The 17718-nt window shown below is 37.8% G+C and overlaps 1 protein-coding gene across 1 annotated transcript in view; it reads left to right on the forward strand.

Moving 5' to 3' along the window:
- Positions 1–11769: 11769 nt before the first annotated feature.
- Positions 11770–17718, forward strand: part of LOC307163972 (E3 SUMO-protein ligase RanBP2-like) — a 57998-nt gene continuing 52049 nt past the window's right edge. The window contains 5 exon segments of the mRNA XM_079880319.1: positions 11770–12018; positions 15463–15530; positions 15617–15728; positions 17125–17277; positions 17382–17612. Of these exon segments, the coding sequence (XP_079736445.1) occupies positions 11950–12018; positions 15463–15530; positions 15617–15728; positions 17125–17277; positions 17382–17612 (633 nt within the window). The 5' untranslated portion in view covers positions 11770–11949.

Genomic DNA, 17718 nt, shown 5'->3' on the forward strand with positions numbered 1-17718 from the left:
ACCATTTAGGGCCTTATAGGTCAGTAGCAAAACTTAGCAATTGATACAGAACTTAATAGGTAAACAGTGTAGAGATAATAAAATTGGTGTTTTATGATTATATTTTCTTGACCTGGTAAGAACTCTAGCAGCGGCATTTTGGACTAATTGTAGCTTGTTGGTTGAGGATGCAGGACAACCCGCTAGTAATGCATTACAGTAATCTAGTCATGAGGTCATGAATGCATGAACTAACTTTTCTGCATCAGAAACAGAGAGCATGTTCCGGAGCTTAGCGATGTTTCTGAGGTGTAAGAAGGCTGTCTTTATAACATATGAAATATGATTTTCGAAAGACAAGTTGTTGTTTAATTGTCCCAGGTCTTAAACTGTAGAGGATGGAGTTACAGTACATCCTTCAAAGTGCAAATTGTATTCTAAGAGATTCTGTGTACAGGTTTCTGGTCCAATAAGTAATACATCAGTCTTTGCTGAATTTAATAAAAGAAAATTACAGGTCATCCAATATTTTCTATCTGTAACACACTCTGTCAACTTAGATAATTTAGAGAATTATCTGGTCGTGATGAAATATATAACTGAGTATCATCGGCATAACAGTGGAAATGAATTCCATGTTTTCTTATAATATTACCAAGTGGCAGCATGTATATAAAAGCAGAGGGCCAAACACAGATCCTTGCGGCACTCCATAAAATGCCTAATGTGTTGCACAGCTGCTCTCTGACCCTACCTCCTTTTTTCCTGGACCAGCAAACATGAAGTGTGTCACAGACATGTTATACACTTTAAACGCATGAGAAGCATCTGGCTTGAGCTCCACTGACACTGCTCTCACTCCAGAAGACCTTTTGATCTTTCTAAGTCAGGAGACGGAGTTTAACAAAGTCTGATAACTTCTCTAACCTTACTAGGAGGACAAGGACTCTCAGACATTGTTTTGTTGTGAAACAAGTAATCTCTGTCCCCATCTAGTGGACACTTTGAGTCACTGGTGTTTTCACCTTCAGTAAGATAAAAATTAAAACTGTTAAAATCTGTTGTGTTAATCTGTATAAGTACAGGAAATTGATTTCTTTTCTTAATCTTTTCCTAATCAAAAATTCTTCGATTTAAGTTATTTTCAGTGTATCTTCCGAGAATCTTCACTGTGCACAACATTTATTGAAGAAAGGAAAATATTACACAGTACTCACTTTTCATTCAGTCTGTGTTGCTTGGACTTCCTCATTTTGAAGTTCAGTAGAAGATCACGATGTTTAACCCCTAACCAGACCTATTTTGGCAGTGGGCATAAATTACATACCCAAAATAAAAAGGTTGCTGCTCAGAAGTCATTCTGGATAAACATATAATCAACATATATTTATAAAGCCAACCCTTGAGAGTTAACAGTGCAAGACTTAGAATTACTCAGTCTAATATCCAAATATTATGAAATCGCAATTATAACAATAAAAACATTACAAAGTATTTGAACTGTGTCTGTGCTAAATCGTTTTGTCTCATCCAATCCAATCCATTTTATTTGTATAGCACATTTAAAAAACAAAGGTTTACAAAGTGCTGAACAAGGGATAATACTGTACATAAAAGCGCATATAAACATATGTGCATATAAACATAAAACAAACACATACACACCTAGAACAACATATAATCACACAATTAACATGATGGGTTAAAAGCCAGAGAAAATAAATGAGTTTTAAGACGAGATTTAAAAGATTCAAGGGTTGGGGCCAATTTGACCTGTGGAGGAAGCTCATTCCACAGTTTAGGGGCGGCAGCTGAAAAGGCGCGGTCACCCCTGGTTTTTAACCTGGTTTTGGGAGCAACCAGCCGAAGTTGCTCACTAGACCTAAGTGACCGTGCGGGGGTGCAAATCTGTAATAGGTCTGAAATGTAACACAGAGCCAAACCATGTAATGATTTAAAAACAAACAATAAGATCTTAAAATGTATTCTAAAATGGACTGGAAGCCAATGTAACGAGGCCAGGACTGGTGTTATGTGTTCATGCTTGCGAGTTCCGGTTAAAAGACGTGCGGCTGAGTTTTGTACTAACTGTAAGCGTGAGAGAGAGGTTTGATTTACGCCAATATAAAGAGCCTTACAGTAATCTAATCACGTTGAAATAAAAGCATGAATCACATGTTCAAAGTGCTTAGGGGATAAGATAGGTTTAATTTTAGATAAAAGTCTCAAGTGATAAAAGCTGGTTTTAACAACATTATTTATTTGTTTATCTAGTTTAAAACCCTTGTCTATTTTGACACCCAGATTTGTGACTGAGGGTTTCACATATTGTTTCAGGTAGCCCAGGTCAACGGGTAAGAGATCATTGACCCGATTGGATCCAAACACAATGACCTCGGTTTTGTCTTCATTTAGATTAAGAAAGTTAGAAGCCATCCAGGCCTTAATATCTTTTAAGCACTCCAATAGAGGTGTGAGGGAGTTACTTTCACCTCTTTTGAGGGGAAGATATATTTGAGAGTCGTCTGCGTAAAAATGATATGAGATGCCATGTTTTCTAATTATGTTTCCTAGGGGAAGGAGATATAAAGAAAAGAGAAGTGGTCCAAGAATAGAGCCCTGTGGAACACCACAAGGAAGGGGGGCAGTCGATGAACCAAAATCTCCAAACTTTACTGAAAAGCATCTCCCAGCTAAATAGGACTTAAACCACTGCAAAGCAGTGTCTCTAATACCAACACAGTGCTCTAGACGAGAGATTAAGACTGCGTGGTGTATCAAATGCCGCAGTGAGGTCTAAAAGCACTAATATGGCAGAATTTCCTGAATCATTTATTAACAAGAGGTCATTAAAGACTCGTAGGAGTGCTGTTTCAGTGCTGTGAAAAGCTTTAAAACCAGATTGAAAAATTTCAAAAATTCCATGTACATTTAAAAAAGACTGCAATTGTAGAAGTACAGTCTTCTCTAAAATTTTTGAGAAAAAGGGAAGTTTTGAGATAGGTCTATAATTTAAAGACATTGTAAATTCAATTGGAGTTAGACAACACGTGTCAGGACCTACTCATCGTCGTAATCATACTCTAGATCTAATATTATCACACGGAATAGATGTGGATGCCGTTGAAATTCTGCAGCAGAGCGATGACATCTCAGATCATTATCTAGTCTCGTGTAATTTCCATTTAGCCAAGGCTGCAAAGCCGACTCCATGTTACAAATATGTGAGACCTATCACTTCTGCTACTAAAGATTGCTTTATTAATAATCTTCCTAATCAATTTCAGCATCTCAGTATCTCAGATAGCTTAGAAGAACTAGATATTACAACAGAAACGTTTAACTCTCTCTTTTCCAGCACTTTAGACACAGTTGCTCCGTTGCGCTTAAAGAAGATTAAAGAAAATAGTCCAACGCCGTGGTACAATGAGCACACTCGGGCCCTTAAGAGAGCAGCCAGAAAAATGGAGCGCAACTGGAAGAAAACAAAACTAGAGGTATTTCGCATTTCATGGAAGGAGAGCTCGATTACTTACAGAGAGGCTTTAAAAGCTGCTAGATCTGCTTATTTTTCAACCCTATTAGAAGAAAATAAACATAATCCTAGGTATTTATTTGAAACGGTGGCTAAACTAACGAAAAATAAAGCTTCAACCACCGAAGTTTCCAAGCAACACAGCAGTAATGACTTTATGAACTTCTTCACTTATAAGATTGATAATATCAGGGACAAAATTATAACTATGCAACCGTCTACTACAGTATCACATCAGGCAGTGCATTGTAGTCTCCCTGAGGAAAAATTTGATTCATTCGTTGCTATAGGAGAGGAAGAATTTACTAAACTCATTAAATCATCTAAATCTACAACATGTATGTTAGACCCTATACCGACTAAGCTACTGAAAGAAATACTTCCAGAGGTCATAGATCCTCTTCTTAATATCATTAATTCGTCTTTGTCTCTAGGATACGTACCAAAAAACTTTAAGCTGGCTATGATTAAACCGCTTGTTAAAAAAACGCAACTTGATCCTACAGAATTAGTCAATTACAGGCCAATCTCGAATCTACCTTTTCTGTCAAAGATATTAGAAAAGGCAGTATCCTCACAACTGTGTTCCTTTCTTGAAAGAAATGATATCTGCGAGGATTTCCAGTCAGGATTTAGACCGTACCATAGTACCGAGACAGCTCTCGTTAGAGTCACAAATGATTAGCTCTTTTCATCCGATCGTGGTTGTGTCTCGCTATTAGTGTTACTCGATCTTAGTGCTGCATTTGACACCATTGACCACAACGTTCTTTTAAATAGATTAGAACATTATGTTGGCATTAGTGGAATTGCACTAGCATGGTTTAAATCATACTTATCTGACCGTTATCAGTTTGTAGCAGTAAATGATGAGATGTCTCATCGATCACAAGTTCAGTATGGCGTACCACAAGGCTCAGTACTAGGACCGTTGCTGTTCACTCTGTACATGCTACCCTTAGGAGATATCATTAGGAAACATGGCATTAGCTTTCACTGTTATGCCGATGATACTCAGCTCTATATTTCTTCAAAACCTAACGAAACTTATCAATTCACAAAATTAACGGAATGCATAGCGGATATAAAAAATTCTAAATTCTGAAAAAACAGAGTTTCTAATTATTGGACAAAAAACTTCCTCACGTAATAATCTAGAATACTGTCTAACACTCGATGGCTGCTCTGTTAAGTCTTCGTCGTCGGTTAGGAACCTGGGTGTGCTCTTTGATTCCAATCTTTCATTTGAAAGTCACGTGTCTAGTATCTGTAAAACTGCATTTTTCCATCTTAAAAATATATCTAAATTACGCCATATGCTCTCATTGACAAATGCGGAACAATTAGTTCATGCGTTCATGACCTCAAGGCTAGATTATTGTAATGCTCTACTGGGTGGTTGCCCTGCACGCTTAATAAACAAACTACAGCCAGTTCAAAACACAGCAGCTCGAGTTCTTACCAGAACCAGGAAGTATGATCATATTAGCCCGGTTCTGTCAAAACTGCACTGGCTCCCTATTAAACATCGCATCAATTTTAAAATATTGCTGATCACGTACAAAGCACTAAATGGTTTAGCTCCGCAGTACTTGAGCGAGCTCTTAACGCATTATATTCCTTCACGTCTATTGCGATCTCAAAATTCCAGCCAGTTGATAATACCTAGAATATCAGAATCGACTGCTGGCGGTAGATCCTTCTCCTATTTAGCACCAAAACTCTGGAACAGTCTTCCTACCATTGTCCGGGAAGCAGACACACTCTGTCAGTTCAAAGCTAGATTAAAGACACATCTCTTTGACATAGCATTCACATAACACATTATAGACTTCTATAATTCAATGTTAGGCTGCATAGATTAGGCCAGCCGGAACCGGGAACACTTCCCATAAATCCTGATGTACTCGTTACATCATGAGAAGAATGGCATCTACGCTAATTTTAGTGTCTGTGTTTATCCCGAGGTTTTCCTGCAGCCTGCCGGATCCAGGCCGTATCCAGATCTGATGAAGGACCTTCGCCTGGACCCGATGACAACGCAGTGCTGAAGTGCCAACTAGTCTCTCCCTATGGAGGATCCCTTTACCACTCTACAGATAAAGCGTTGTCGGGAAAATTCGTTTCGCGTATCTACCCCGAAATGATAAAATAAAATTCTGTATCAAAAATTTATAAGGAAACACCAGTACTTTGTTTAGGCTTGGTTTGTAGGGAATTACAAACCTGCGCACATATATTCAAACGCACATAACTATAGAACCCATTCTAAATGCGCATGTGAACGCCATCAGTGTTTCTCACAGGTTCGCGTTTAAAGTCTGTGTAGAGAGAATGGTGTCGTCTTAGCGGCCCCTAATTTAATAACAAATGATCGTTGCGACGGAAGCGAATCAATGAAAACTAACTTTAGCTGGAAAATAACTTTATTAAAGAACCGCTATAAAGCCAAAACAATCTCTGTTACCTTAAATTATACGTTTATCTCTGTAAAGCTGCTTTGAAACAATCTACATTGTTAAAAGCGCTATATAAATGAAGATGACTTGACTTGACTTAAAGTGTTTAAGAATTAATAGATTGAGATTATTGCTATATATTTTTGTTATAATCAGACTTGATTCGTGTTATTGGTAACATGATTTGTTGTAGCGTACTGACATGATAATTTCTCTTCTGTTTGTACATAATCTCATCTGAATATACATTTGTAGTGTATATTACTTAAAATTATGTTAAAAGGAACTATGCACAAAATCAAATCATAATGTTTCGCTGGATAAGTGTATGTAAATGTGAACATAATGTTCATTAAAAAAATTCTTGTTGTTTGTTGTTTATAGAAAAAATATTGAGAAGCGCAATCACCAGTAAAGTCATTAAGGTTATGACGACAGCTTTCTGGAGTTCGCTAGTTGTACGTTATCTGTTAAGCCTTTACACAATACAAATCACACACATCAGACAAAACACAATTCATCAAAAATAAATAAAAAACACCTTATGGATATGTAAATATATAAACAGAAACTAAAATACAATATACTAATAGATAGAAATTGCAGTGGGAATAATTCCTGTAAGCTTTCTTTTTGGCCAAAGGTGCTCTAAACCGACGACCTGATGGCAGTAAAGAGTGATACAGGATGAGATGGGTCAGTGCTTTCCTCTTTACTGCTCAGTTATAGAGGTCTAACAGCTGAATCTGCAATGATTTCACTGCAAAAAGGGCTTTTCTTACTTAGTATTTCTGTCTTGTGTCCAGTCCAAATATCAAAAAATTCTTAAATCAAGAAGCATTTACTAGATAAGTAAAATGACATAAGAAATTATATATTGTTTTCTGATAAAAAAAAATAAAAAAATTAAAAAAAAAAAATTAAGTGAGATGATTTTGACATGATTTATGTGACATTATAACAATAAATGCTAAAATGTGTAATAGTTGCAACAGTTGTTGAATGTGTGATAAATCGCTTTGTCAGACCAGGTCCAAATATTCTCATGCAATCTGATTAAAGCTCGCAATAAAGAGCAAAATAAATAAATAAATAAATCTGTCACAAACGAGACTCCCGTGGCTCTTCTGCTTCTGTTCTCTTCCGACTTCTGCTCGCCACCAGAGGGATCCCTCTCCCGAATATTAAACCTCTTTGAACTAGATTTCCCTCTCACACACCCGGCACTGGTTACCCTTACACCTGACTTTCATCAGTGGATCTCAGACTCTTCCTCATTGTGAAGTTTTGTCCTGCCCTGGAGAACATCTCTGAGTGTGTCTTCCAGTGTTTTTGTCTTCCTGTGGATTACTCTTGGACTGTTTATCCTCTCCGTGATTCTTTGCTGCCTGCCCTGGACTGTTTTCTGTTGTGGACTGATTTATGTAAGCTTGCTGCCCTGACCTCACGCCTCCCAGCAAACATTTGGACGTTTAATGACCGTTGAAAAGACGTCCGTCCGAGACGTCCCGTCATGGTTGAAAAATAGTTCCAAAATGGAAGTTGAACCGACGTCTTTTCTGGCCGTGAATTCCACGTCTCTTCTGCGCGTCCCTGGACGTCTAAATGCGTCGTCATATGTGTTTAAATGTGTTGCTGCATAATTTAAGTGTATAAGCCTGCATATAAAATAATCACACACCTATTGTGTAACATCGTGAAAGACAATCAAGTCTTGAGGTTTACATATCTTGACAAAGGTTCTAAAAAGGTCCAAAATTGGTCCAGTCAGACCTGAACGTCAATAAAACGTTTTAATCACGTGTACATCAAAAACAATAACACATTATTTGTGGACATAAGCAAAAAAGAAGCATGTTCTGATTAAGCACAACATTTTATTGATCTTGAACAGCCAAAATTTCTCTTTATTTTTTTCAATGTTTAACATTTCGTGAGCTTAGAATTATAAGGTTCTATCTCCACTTTTGGTCGAAATTGAGTTTTTGACAGTCTGATTCATTAGGTGTTTATTAATGCCTGTGTGGTGTTATTTTTGTAAAAAAAATATTTTGTTAGTAGTTATTAATAAAATAAAAGGTTCCATCTCACAAAACATAAACCGAGTTTAAAAACTTTGATCCTCAATAAACTACAATAAACGGAGATAGAACCTTATAATTCTAAGCTCTCGATTTGTTAACCAAACTAAATACCAATAGCAAAATACTGAATTATTATATAAAGATAGTTCACCCAAAAATGAAAAATATGTAATTTACTCACCAAATTCCAAACCTGTATGAGTTTCTTTCTTCTGCTGAACACAAAAGAAGATATTTTGAAGAATGTTTGTAACCAAGCAAATAGAGCATCCACTGACTACCATTATTGGAGAAAAAATGATTATTAATGGGAAGCGACATCTGCTTGGTTACAAACATTCTTCTAAATATCTTTGTGTTTAGCATAGAAAGGTATACAGGTTTGAAACATGAGGTTGAGTAAATGATGACAATTTTCATTTTTGGGTGAACTATCCCTTAAACACATTGTTTGGCTCATTTTTGTATCCACCACCCCCAGCTCTTCCAGGAGCGTGTTTCAGGTGTTCTGCCATTGCTGCATCAATTTCAGTGTCTGTAGCATGTGGGCTCCACCTCTTCACAGCATCTAAGGGAAGAGAATATATTTCTTTTTAAAATAAATGAAAATTAAAAATTTGAGGTAAATGACATGCACTTATTTTCTAAATATTTTTATGGTCTTCAGCTAAATTCAAAACAGCATTTGTCCCCTGCCTCTTCAATACCACTGTGGTGCCCTTGAGAAAGACCCTTAACTAGGTGTGTAACAGTGAGAAAGTGAACAGGACATTTCTGATAAAGACAGGTGGGCTGTGATGTCCCCTGAATAGACATGTTTAGCAATTCTAAAATTACAATATTTTTAAAGCAGTTACTGAAAACATACATGTTCAAATCCAGGTAATTTCATTCTACTTCAGATAATTTACTTTCTGAAAGAAACTCTCAAAAGGCTACATTAATAATTTACAGTAATAACTTTGACTGTATCATTAAACATACTTTATACTATGGTATACCGTTGTATAAGTTCAAAGTAACTTTTAGCCTACTAGCTAATTTTAGCCAAACTCAGTTAGCCAATTTCAGTTGACAATGTGGGCATCATTTCTTTCGGTTCATTCATGTCAAACAAGTAAAACTCTAGCACGTGAATCTAATAATACAAAATGTACGTACCCAACAGTAGATTTCTAATAATATGGGCCTCAATTCCTCCTCTCTCCGTGGTTATTCAAACTTCAGTGTTCCGGAGTGAGTCTATGGGGAAAACGCGTTAACATCTCGTGAGATAATCTAACCTATCGCGGGATTTGGTAATGTCGGGAGATCTTTTGTTACATCTTGGCAGCACAGTTTTGGCAATTACATCCAACTCAGACATAAATGGTGACCAGATATATTTCTGTTTTACATACGCATACATTCCATAAAAAAAAACACTAAAAAAAAAACACACAACGTATCAGGTAGGCTACAGGTTGAAATAATGACTAGAATGCAGAGGCTTTGCATTCACTTAACCACACTAGGAACTGTGTGATTATAATTTATTTAAACAAGATAAAGTAAATATATTTACTTTGTATACAATTCGTGTATTTCATAAAGATAATTCCTGTTTTTTTTCTGTCTTGCTAGACTAGACGTGTAAAAGACATCAGTGGACGTCTGTTCACAGCCTTGACGTGTAAAGGACGTCAGTGGACGTCTTCACAACCTCTTAAAAACTACTTGGGCAATTAAATTAATTTTTGCAGTATTAACCATGCAAGGATTAAGCACAGCTTTTGCATATTTCACAAGGATTCTATGATGGAGGGTCATGATGGACTATAAATGCACGTGTAAAAGACGTCGCCAGGTGACGTCCTCTCACCCGATACACTATATTGAACTCCACGTAGCTAAAAGTCAAAATAACAATTATACATGCAACCCCAGAGAACTGTAGACATGTACAAATGTATCTGAATGCATTTTTAGGAAATGTTCTGTGTTACATATTTTTACCGATTTATGCCGTCATACCGCGACTATTTTTGGCCAGGGACAAGACGTTGCCGTCGGACCAATGTTTGCTGGGCTGTTTCTCCATTACGAGTTGCTCTGTCTCTACTGTTGTGTTGCTGGTGATTGACACTGATTGCATGACCAACAGGGGCTCAAATTAATTTTGAACAACTACATAATTTAAAACGATGGATTAAAATTATACAAACCGTTTAACTTTTTAGGGTTAGATCATATTAAAAAGGTTGTTAAATAGAGCTTAATTAATACCATTGCCTGTTTGCAATTAACCCTTATAGATGAGACCCGTTTGAATTTTTTATCAAAAGAAAAATGATACGATTAATTATTTTTTTAAACCTCAGACTCATTGGCCTTGGCTCATTTTCTGTGAAGAACATATATCAGAACACATTTTCAATGACCACATTTTCAATGTGTGTGTGTGTGTGTGTGCTATCTGGGAGTAGAGATTTGTCAAACATAGCCTACACCACAACAATGTTTTCTTTGGTAGAAAAAAAAAAAAAAAAATGAAAACACCAAGACTTTAAAAGCAGTATCCAGCTTTATTTAACATATTAAAAGCAAAATTGTATTGTATAAAGTGAAATATGTGAAAAACAAAAAGCTTTTGATTACATGTATACACCAAATGCATGAGTTCAGAATGCAGCGCATTTACGACTGGTGAATCAAACACTTCAGTCGACTTCAGATACACTATAGCCCTATCCGGACGTTTATTGTTTCTCATGTGGACGTCCATAAAAATAAATGTGCATGTCACCTCAGTGATAAACCTCATAAATGAGAATTTTATGACTTACCACAATTTCCCGATTCATCCAAAAGAGTTTAACACAGTGGTTAAAGCAATCTCGCCTGGGTTAATTCATCTGGTTAAAAGCCACTCCATATATAATCCAAGAAGAACAGTCACAATAGTCTACTTTACTCTTAGATGGAATTGATCTTTTGGACAAGAAATGTACAAATAGACATATATGCCAAATCTTTCAATTTATGAAAAAAAATTCTCCAAGAGGAAAATTCTATTGGAGACCTTTGGTAGAAGATATAAATTGGAAAAGGGCCTGGCTTTTACCTGGTAAATACTGTTTGCCCAATAAGGCTAAGGAAATACATTTCAAAATTTTACATAAAATATATCCTGTCAACTCTAATATTTTGAAATATTTGGATATTGACAGCTCATGTGCCTTTTGTAAACAAGCAGAAGAGACATTTGAACATTAGTTTTGCCCGATATCCCAAAAAAAATTGACCTAGGTTCTTACATAGGCCTATCTGCCAGTGTGACACTTTCTTTCAGTTTAAAAGACATTATTTTTTATTATAATGACGATAAAAATAAACCCCTAGAGTACGTTGTTAATTTCTTTATTCTATAGCCTACGGAAAATTCTTCATTCATAAACAAAAATTTGCAAATAACATCTGTCTTATCCTTATTTTGACTCTGAATTAAGCTCACTTCTTCATTCTCTTCGTTATATAAATAATAAAAATCCCTACGATTTATACAATATTATGAAGAAATATTTAAAGTAAATACATGCACTTAAAAGCTTTCCTTGTATATGTATTTTTTCTTGTTTTTTAATGTCTTGTTTTTTATGTATGTGTATGTAGTTCCTTGATAATGTTATTTTGTTCTTGAGCAATAAAAAAAAAAAAGAGGGAATTACGTTGTCTTTCCTTGCTCCCTTCAGTATCCACCTCAAGGGCTCCCTTCGAAGGGAGGAGGGCATAGGGATGATCACTTCCGCTTGGAAGTTTACCTGAGTATGTAATCGTGATCGTGTGTTGAGCAGCCATAGATCACCTCAGACGATACTCTAAAACAGCGGAGACGGAGAGTGTGACAGCAGCCATGAGGAGGAATAAAGCTGAGGTGGTGCGACATATTTCTGCAGCTCAAGACTCTCCCTCTCAGAAACCGGTAAGTGATGATAATGTCAGGAATAAGACGACGATGTCTCCAGTGTTATTTATATCGCATGAACTTTCCTTAAGTAGTTCTCTGTTTCAAAGTCACTCAGCCTCGCTTCTCTTCAGAAGCGCCTCAGTGGAGTTTCAGAGCTGTTTACACACACCTGTTCACTTCACGCGTTTCTACTGAGCAGATAGCTATTATCAAAAATATTTTATTTACACTTGGTCACATAAATGTGTCTCCGCAAAAAGGATGTAAATCCGACCTTCAATTCCTGCGCTGTAGACTATATGAAAATTTAATTGAGTTCACGTCACCGAAAGCAACAAATATGAGCCGGAATGTATTTTTCAACAGGTCATTTAAAAATCAAAAACTGTAGGCTAATGGGAGAGAGCGGCAACAGCACTGCTAATATCATTAAATTTCTTTACTTTTAATGATGGTGATTGTGTATTAATTGTGTATTGTGTGTATTCAATCAAATTGAAATCGGCAACTTCTTTTAGCTTACTTTCACTTTCATTTCCGATAGTTTGCTGAAGCGAAACCCAGCTAACACACTCGTAACAGTTGCGTAATCTATACTTTTTGGTCATATAATAGGCTTGTTTGAGATGCGCCTCGCCTGAGGTGTAGGCGAGACTAGAGAGGAGGAGTGAAGAAAGTGCAGGCAAGATGTAGATCTCTCTTCTCTAGTGGATCAGAGTCACACACCTGTGAGATTAAAGATGTACAGATCTCTCTTCTCTAGTGGATCAGAGTCACACACCTGTGAGATCAAAGATGTACAGATCTCTCTTCTCTAGTGGATCAGAGTCACACACCTGTGAGATTAAAGATGTACAGATCTCTCTTCTCTAGTGGATCAGAGTCACACACCTGTGAGATTAAAGATGTACAGATCTCTCTTCTCTAGTGGATCAGAGTCACACACCTGTGAGATTAAAGATGTACAGATCTCTCTTCTCTAGTGGATCAGAGTCACACACCTGTGAGATTAAAGATGTACAGATCTCTCTTCTCTAGTGGATCAGAGTCACACACCTGTGAGATTAAAGATGTACAGATCTCTCTTCTCTAGTGGATCAGAGTCACACACCTGTGAGATTAAAGATGTACAGATCTCTCTTCTCTAGTGGATCAGAGTCACACACCTGTGAGATTAAAGATGTACAGATCTCTCTTCTCTAGTGGATCAGAGTCACACACCTGTGAGATTAAAGATGTACAGATCTCTCTTCTCTAGTGGATCAGAGTCACACACCTGTGAGATTAAAGATGTACAGATCTCTCTTCTCTAGTGGATCAGAGTCACACACCTGTGAGATTAAAGATGTACAGATCTCTCTTCTCTAGTGGATCAGAGTCACACACCTGTGAGATTAAAGATGTACAGATCTCTCTTCTCTAGTGGATCAGAGTCACACACCTGTGAGATTAAAGATGTACAGATCTCTCTTCTATAGTGGATCAGAGTCACACACCTGTGAGATTAAAGATGTACAGATCTCTCTTCTCTAGTGGATCAGAGTCACACACCTGTGAGATCAAAGATGTACAGATCTCTCTTCTATAGTGGATCAGAGTCACACACCTGTGAGATTAAAGATGTACAGATCTCTCTTCTCTAGTGGATCAGAGTCACACACCTGTGAGATTAAAGATGTACAGATCTCTCTTCTCTAGTGGATCAGAGTCACACACCTGTGAGATTAAAGATGTAGATCTCTCTTCTCTAGTGGATCAGAGTCACACACCTGTGAGATTAAAGATGTACAGATCTCTCTTCTATAGTGGATCAGAGTCACACACCTGTGAGATTAAAGATGTACAGATCTCTCTTCTCTAGTGGATCAGAGTCACACACCTGTGAGATTAAAGATGTACAGATCTCTCTTCTCTAGTGGATCAGAGTCACACACCTGTGAGATTAAAGATGTACAGATCTCTCTTCTCTAGTGGATCAGAGTCACACACCTGTGAGATTAAAGATGTACAGATCTCTCTTCTCTAGTGGATCAGAGTCACACACCTGTGAGATCAAAGATGTACAGATCTCTCTTCTATAGTGGATCAGAGTCACACACCTGTGAGATTAAAGATGTACAGATCTCTCTTCTCTAGTGGATCAGAGTCACACCTGTGAGATTAAAGATGTACAGATCTCTCTTCTCTAGTGGATCAGAGTCACACACCTGTGAGATTAAAGATGTACAGATCTCTCTTCTCTAGTGGATCAGAGTCACACCTGTGAGATTAAAGATGTACAGATCTCTCTTCTATAGTGGATCAGAGTCACACCTGTGAGATTAAAGATGTACAGATCTCTCTTCTATAGTGGATCAGAGTCACACCTGTGAGACCAAAGAGGGATATCGCAGGATTCACGCTCGTGTACGGTGTTGCTAAACTGGATGTAATTTAAGTTATGTTGCTTTTATATGATGAAAATAAATATAGTGAACAAGACACCCAAAGTACTTATTTAATTCCATTCCAAATACGTGTTTATCAATAATTATTTCTTTAATACAGACATGTGATATATACAGTACCAGTCAAAAGTTTGGAAACACTACTATTTTTAATGTTTTTGAAAGAAGTCTCTTATGCTCATCAAGCCTGCAGTTAAAAACAAAAACAACAACAAAAAAAACCAGTAATATTATGAAATATTATTACAATTTAAAATAATGGTTCTCTTTTTTAATATATTTTAAAATGTAATTTATTTTTTGATGCAAAGCTGAATTTTCATCAGCAAGTACTCCAGTCTTTGGTGTCTTATGATCCTTCAGAAATCATTCTAATATGATGATTTGATACTCAGTTATTATCAATGATGGAAACAGTTGTGCTGTTGATGGTATTCCCGGGCACTCTCACTGGTGATCGTTACACATATGCTGTTTAAACATGGATTTTATCCATTTATTTATTTATTTATTCATTTTATCTATATTATTTTACATACACAGATGTTTCATGGAACGTTGGGTCACGATTATTTTTTCAAAGGTCATGGAAAAGTCATGGAAATGTATTGGTTGAAATGTGTACGAACCCTGGATTATCCATTTGAGTCGCAGTGCATGATGGGAACTGAGCCCCACCTAGACCGTGTTGAATGCAATCAAATAGTATGAGTGATCTCGCTCAGTATTTCTCATTGAGTGCACCGAACCTTGAGTTCAGCAGCTTTTCCAGAAACTCCGTTCATCAGATGTGCCAGATTCATGAACTCTGTTCTAATACTCATTGAGATTCATTCATTTCAATTTCATTGAAGTATAATAGTTTCCTCTGCTCTGTACAGTTAATTACTTTCAGCTTTAGGGTTTACAGTGTTAAAGATTTAAGCTGAATATTATATGGTATACAGTTCATATATACATTATTGCACATATATTGTTTAATTGTGACACTAACCTGTTTTGTGTCTTGCAGAAGTCATTGCAAGGGTTTCTGTTTGCCAAACTATACTTTGAGGCTAAAGAATATGAGCTTGCTAAAAGGTAGGCTAACTCCTTTGCTCTGTCTTCTGTCTAATGCCCGGTTTCTCTGTGAAGTGATGTGTTTCTCTCACACCATTGGATCATAGGCATGTTTCGGAGTATTTGACTGTAAAGCCGAAGGATCCTAAAGCGCACAAGTTCCTCGGGCAGCTGTTCGAACGGGACGGGGAAACGGACAAAGCTGTGGGATGTTACAAGGTTCGGATTCCCTTCACTTACTCTGACATGTTTCTCCACGGCAGTGGTCTTTGAATACACACTTCAGCTGTGGAGTTTAACAATAATAATGCTGGAAAAATATACATGCATACAAAATTATCTGAAATGTTTCCGCAGTGTCGATACACGGGTAACTCCTGCATTTCCTCTCTCTCTGGGACACACTGCAGTCTGTGTGTTGATATTCAGTGATATAGTGTGTTGCGCTGCATGTTTCAGAGTGAAGCGCAGCTCTGTGTTCATTAATACGCCGTCAGCTCATGATCCGGTGTTTTCAGCGTGTGTTCATTAAAGGAGAACTCCGGTCAATTTTAACATTGAGCTCATTTTTTTGTCAATTTGGAGTGCTGTCAGTACAGAGAACAACGACAAAAATCGGTGTTGCCTAACCTGCTTTTAGCCTCTTAACATCCTTGATGTGTCATTACAAGTGCACAGGTCATGTGAGAGTAGTCGATTGTCGAGTTCACGCGCGTGATCATAGGTAACTAAACCTATGCGCGTGAACTCGGCAATCGATTACTGTGGACTTTGACCGAAAACAGGATGTAAACACAGGTATTTGCGCTGGCTTAAATAACATCATTTTTATCCATTTCTTTCACATCTAGTGCAGTCAAATTCACCTGCGTTCACACTGAAGGAATCACTCACATGACCTGTGCACTTGTAATGACACATCAAGGATGTTAAGAGGCTAAAAGCAGGTTTAAAACTTGCCCCATTGAAGTCAACAGGGTGCAAATTTTAAAAAGAGGATAACAAGGTGTAGGCAACACCGATTTCTGTCGTTGTTCTCTGTACTGACAGCACTCCAAATTGACAAAAAATGAGCTCAATGTTAAAATTGACCGGAGTTCTCCTTTAATACGCCGTCAGCTCATGATCCGGTGTTTTCAGCGTCTCAGAGCGGCTTCACAGCGAGTGAATGCAGTGAACTCTATCTGTACATGAGCTGCCTGTACAAATCTGCTCTGCCTTACCTTACATTACCTCAGCTCAAGCTGTTGTTAGCTTTTAATAACCGAATAATAGTAAGAAAAATAAAAAACGTATAGATATCATTCTGCGTATACGATTATGATCATCTTTGGTAACTTTGTCTTGAGTAAAACAGCTCTATATTGAAGCGCTTACAAAACACCTGATCCGGAAGCGATGTGACCTGTTTTACAGAAATGGAAGTTTGTATCTTAACCCGTGTTGGTTTATCTCGAGGGTATCAGTTTCTCACATTCAGTTATAACACAGTTAGTCCAGGTGAAGCACATCAGGATTACTCTGCCCTTTGTTTCCAGGGTTGTTGTATTGTTGAACTTTTAATGCACGTTTAAAGTTTTAGCATGTAATGCTGATGTTTGTTTCTGAACTCCAGCGCTCAGTGGATCTGAATCCGGCTCAGTCAGACCTGGTTCTGAAGCTGGCGGAGCTGCTGTGCGGGAAACCAGAGCCTGACAACCGGGCCGAGTTCTGGGTGGAGAAAGCTGCCAATCTGCTGCCGGGACATCCCAACGTCTTCAACCTGAGGGTCAGTGCGCACATCACATCACATCACATCTCATTCCCATCCCATCACATCTCATTCCCATCCCATCACCTGCTCTGAACACACCCTCTCTCTCTCTGATGCAGGAGAAGCTTCTGAGCACTCGAGGACAGAACGGCTCCATCCAGCTGTACGAGCTGCTTCAGTCTGAGCTCAAGCTGCGGCCCGACGACTCCTACATCAATGACCGGCTGGTGCGTCTGTACAGCGCAGACGGCCGGCACGAGGAGGCGGTGAAGCACTGTCTGGAGGTGGAGAAGACTGGCCTTCTGAGGGACAGTCTGGAGTGGTACGAGCTTCTGGTCAGCACCCTTCAGGTCAGTGATCGTCTCATCTCCTTTTATGTTAGACGAGCTGACTCTTAACTAGGCTGCTTTTTGGGAGATTTTACCAAAAACTTGACATTGTGCTCATTTATTCCCC

Source organism: Squalius cephalus (genome assembly GCF_949319135.1).
Source record: "Squalius cephalus genome assembly, chromosome: 9".
NCBI lineage: Eukaryota > Metazoa > Chordata > Actinopteri > Cypriniformes > Leuciscidae > Squalius > Squalius cephalus.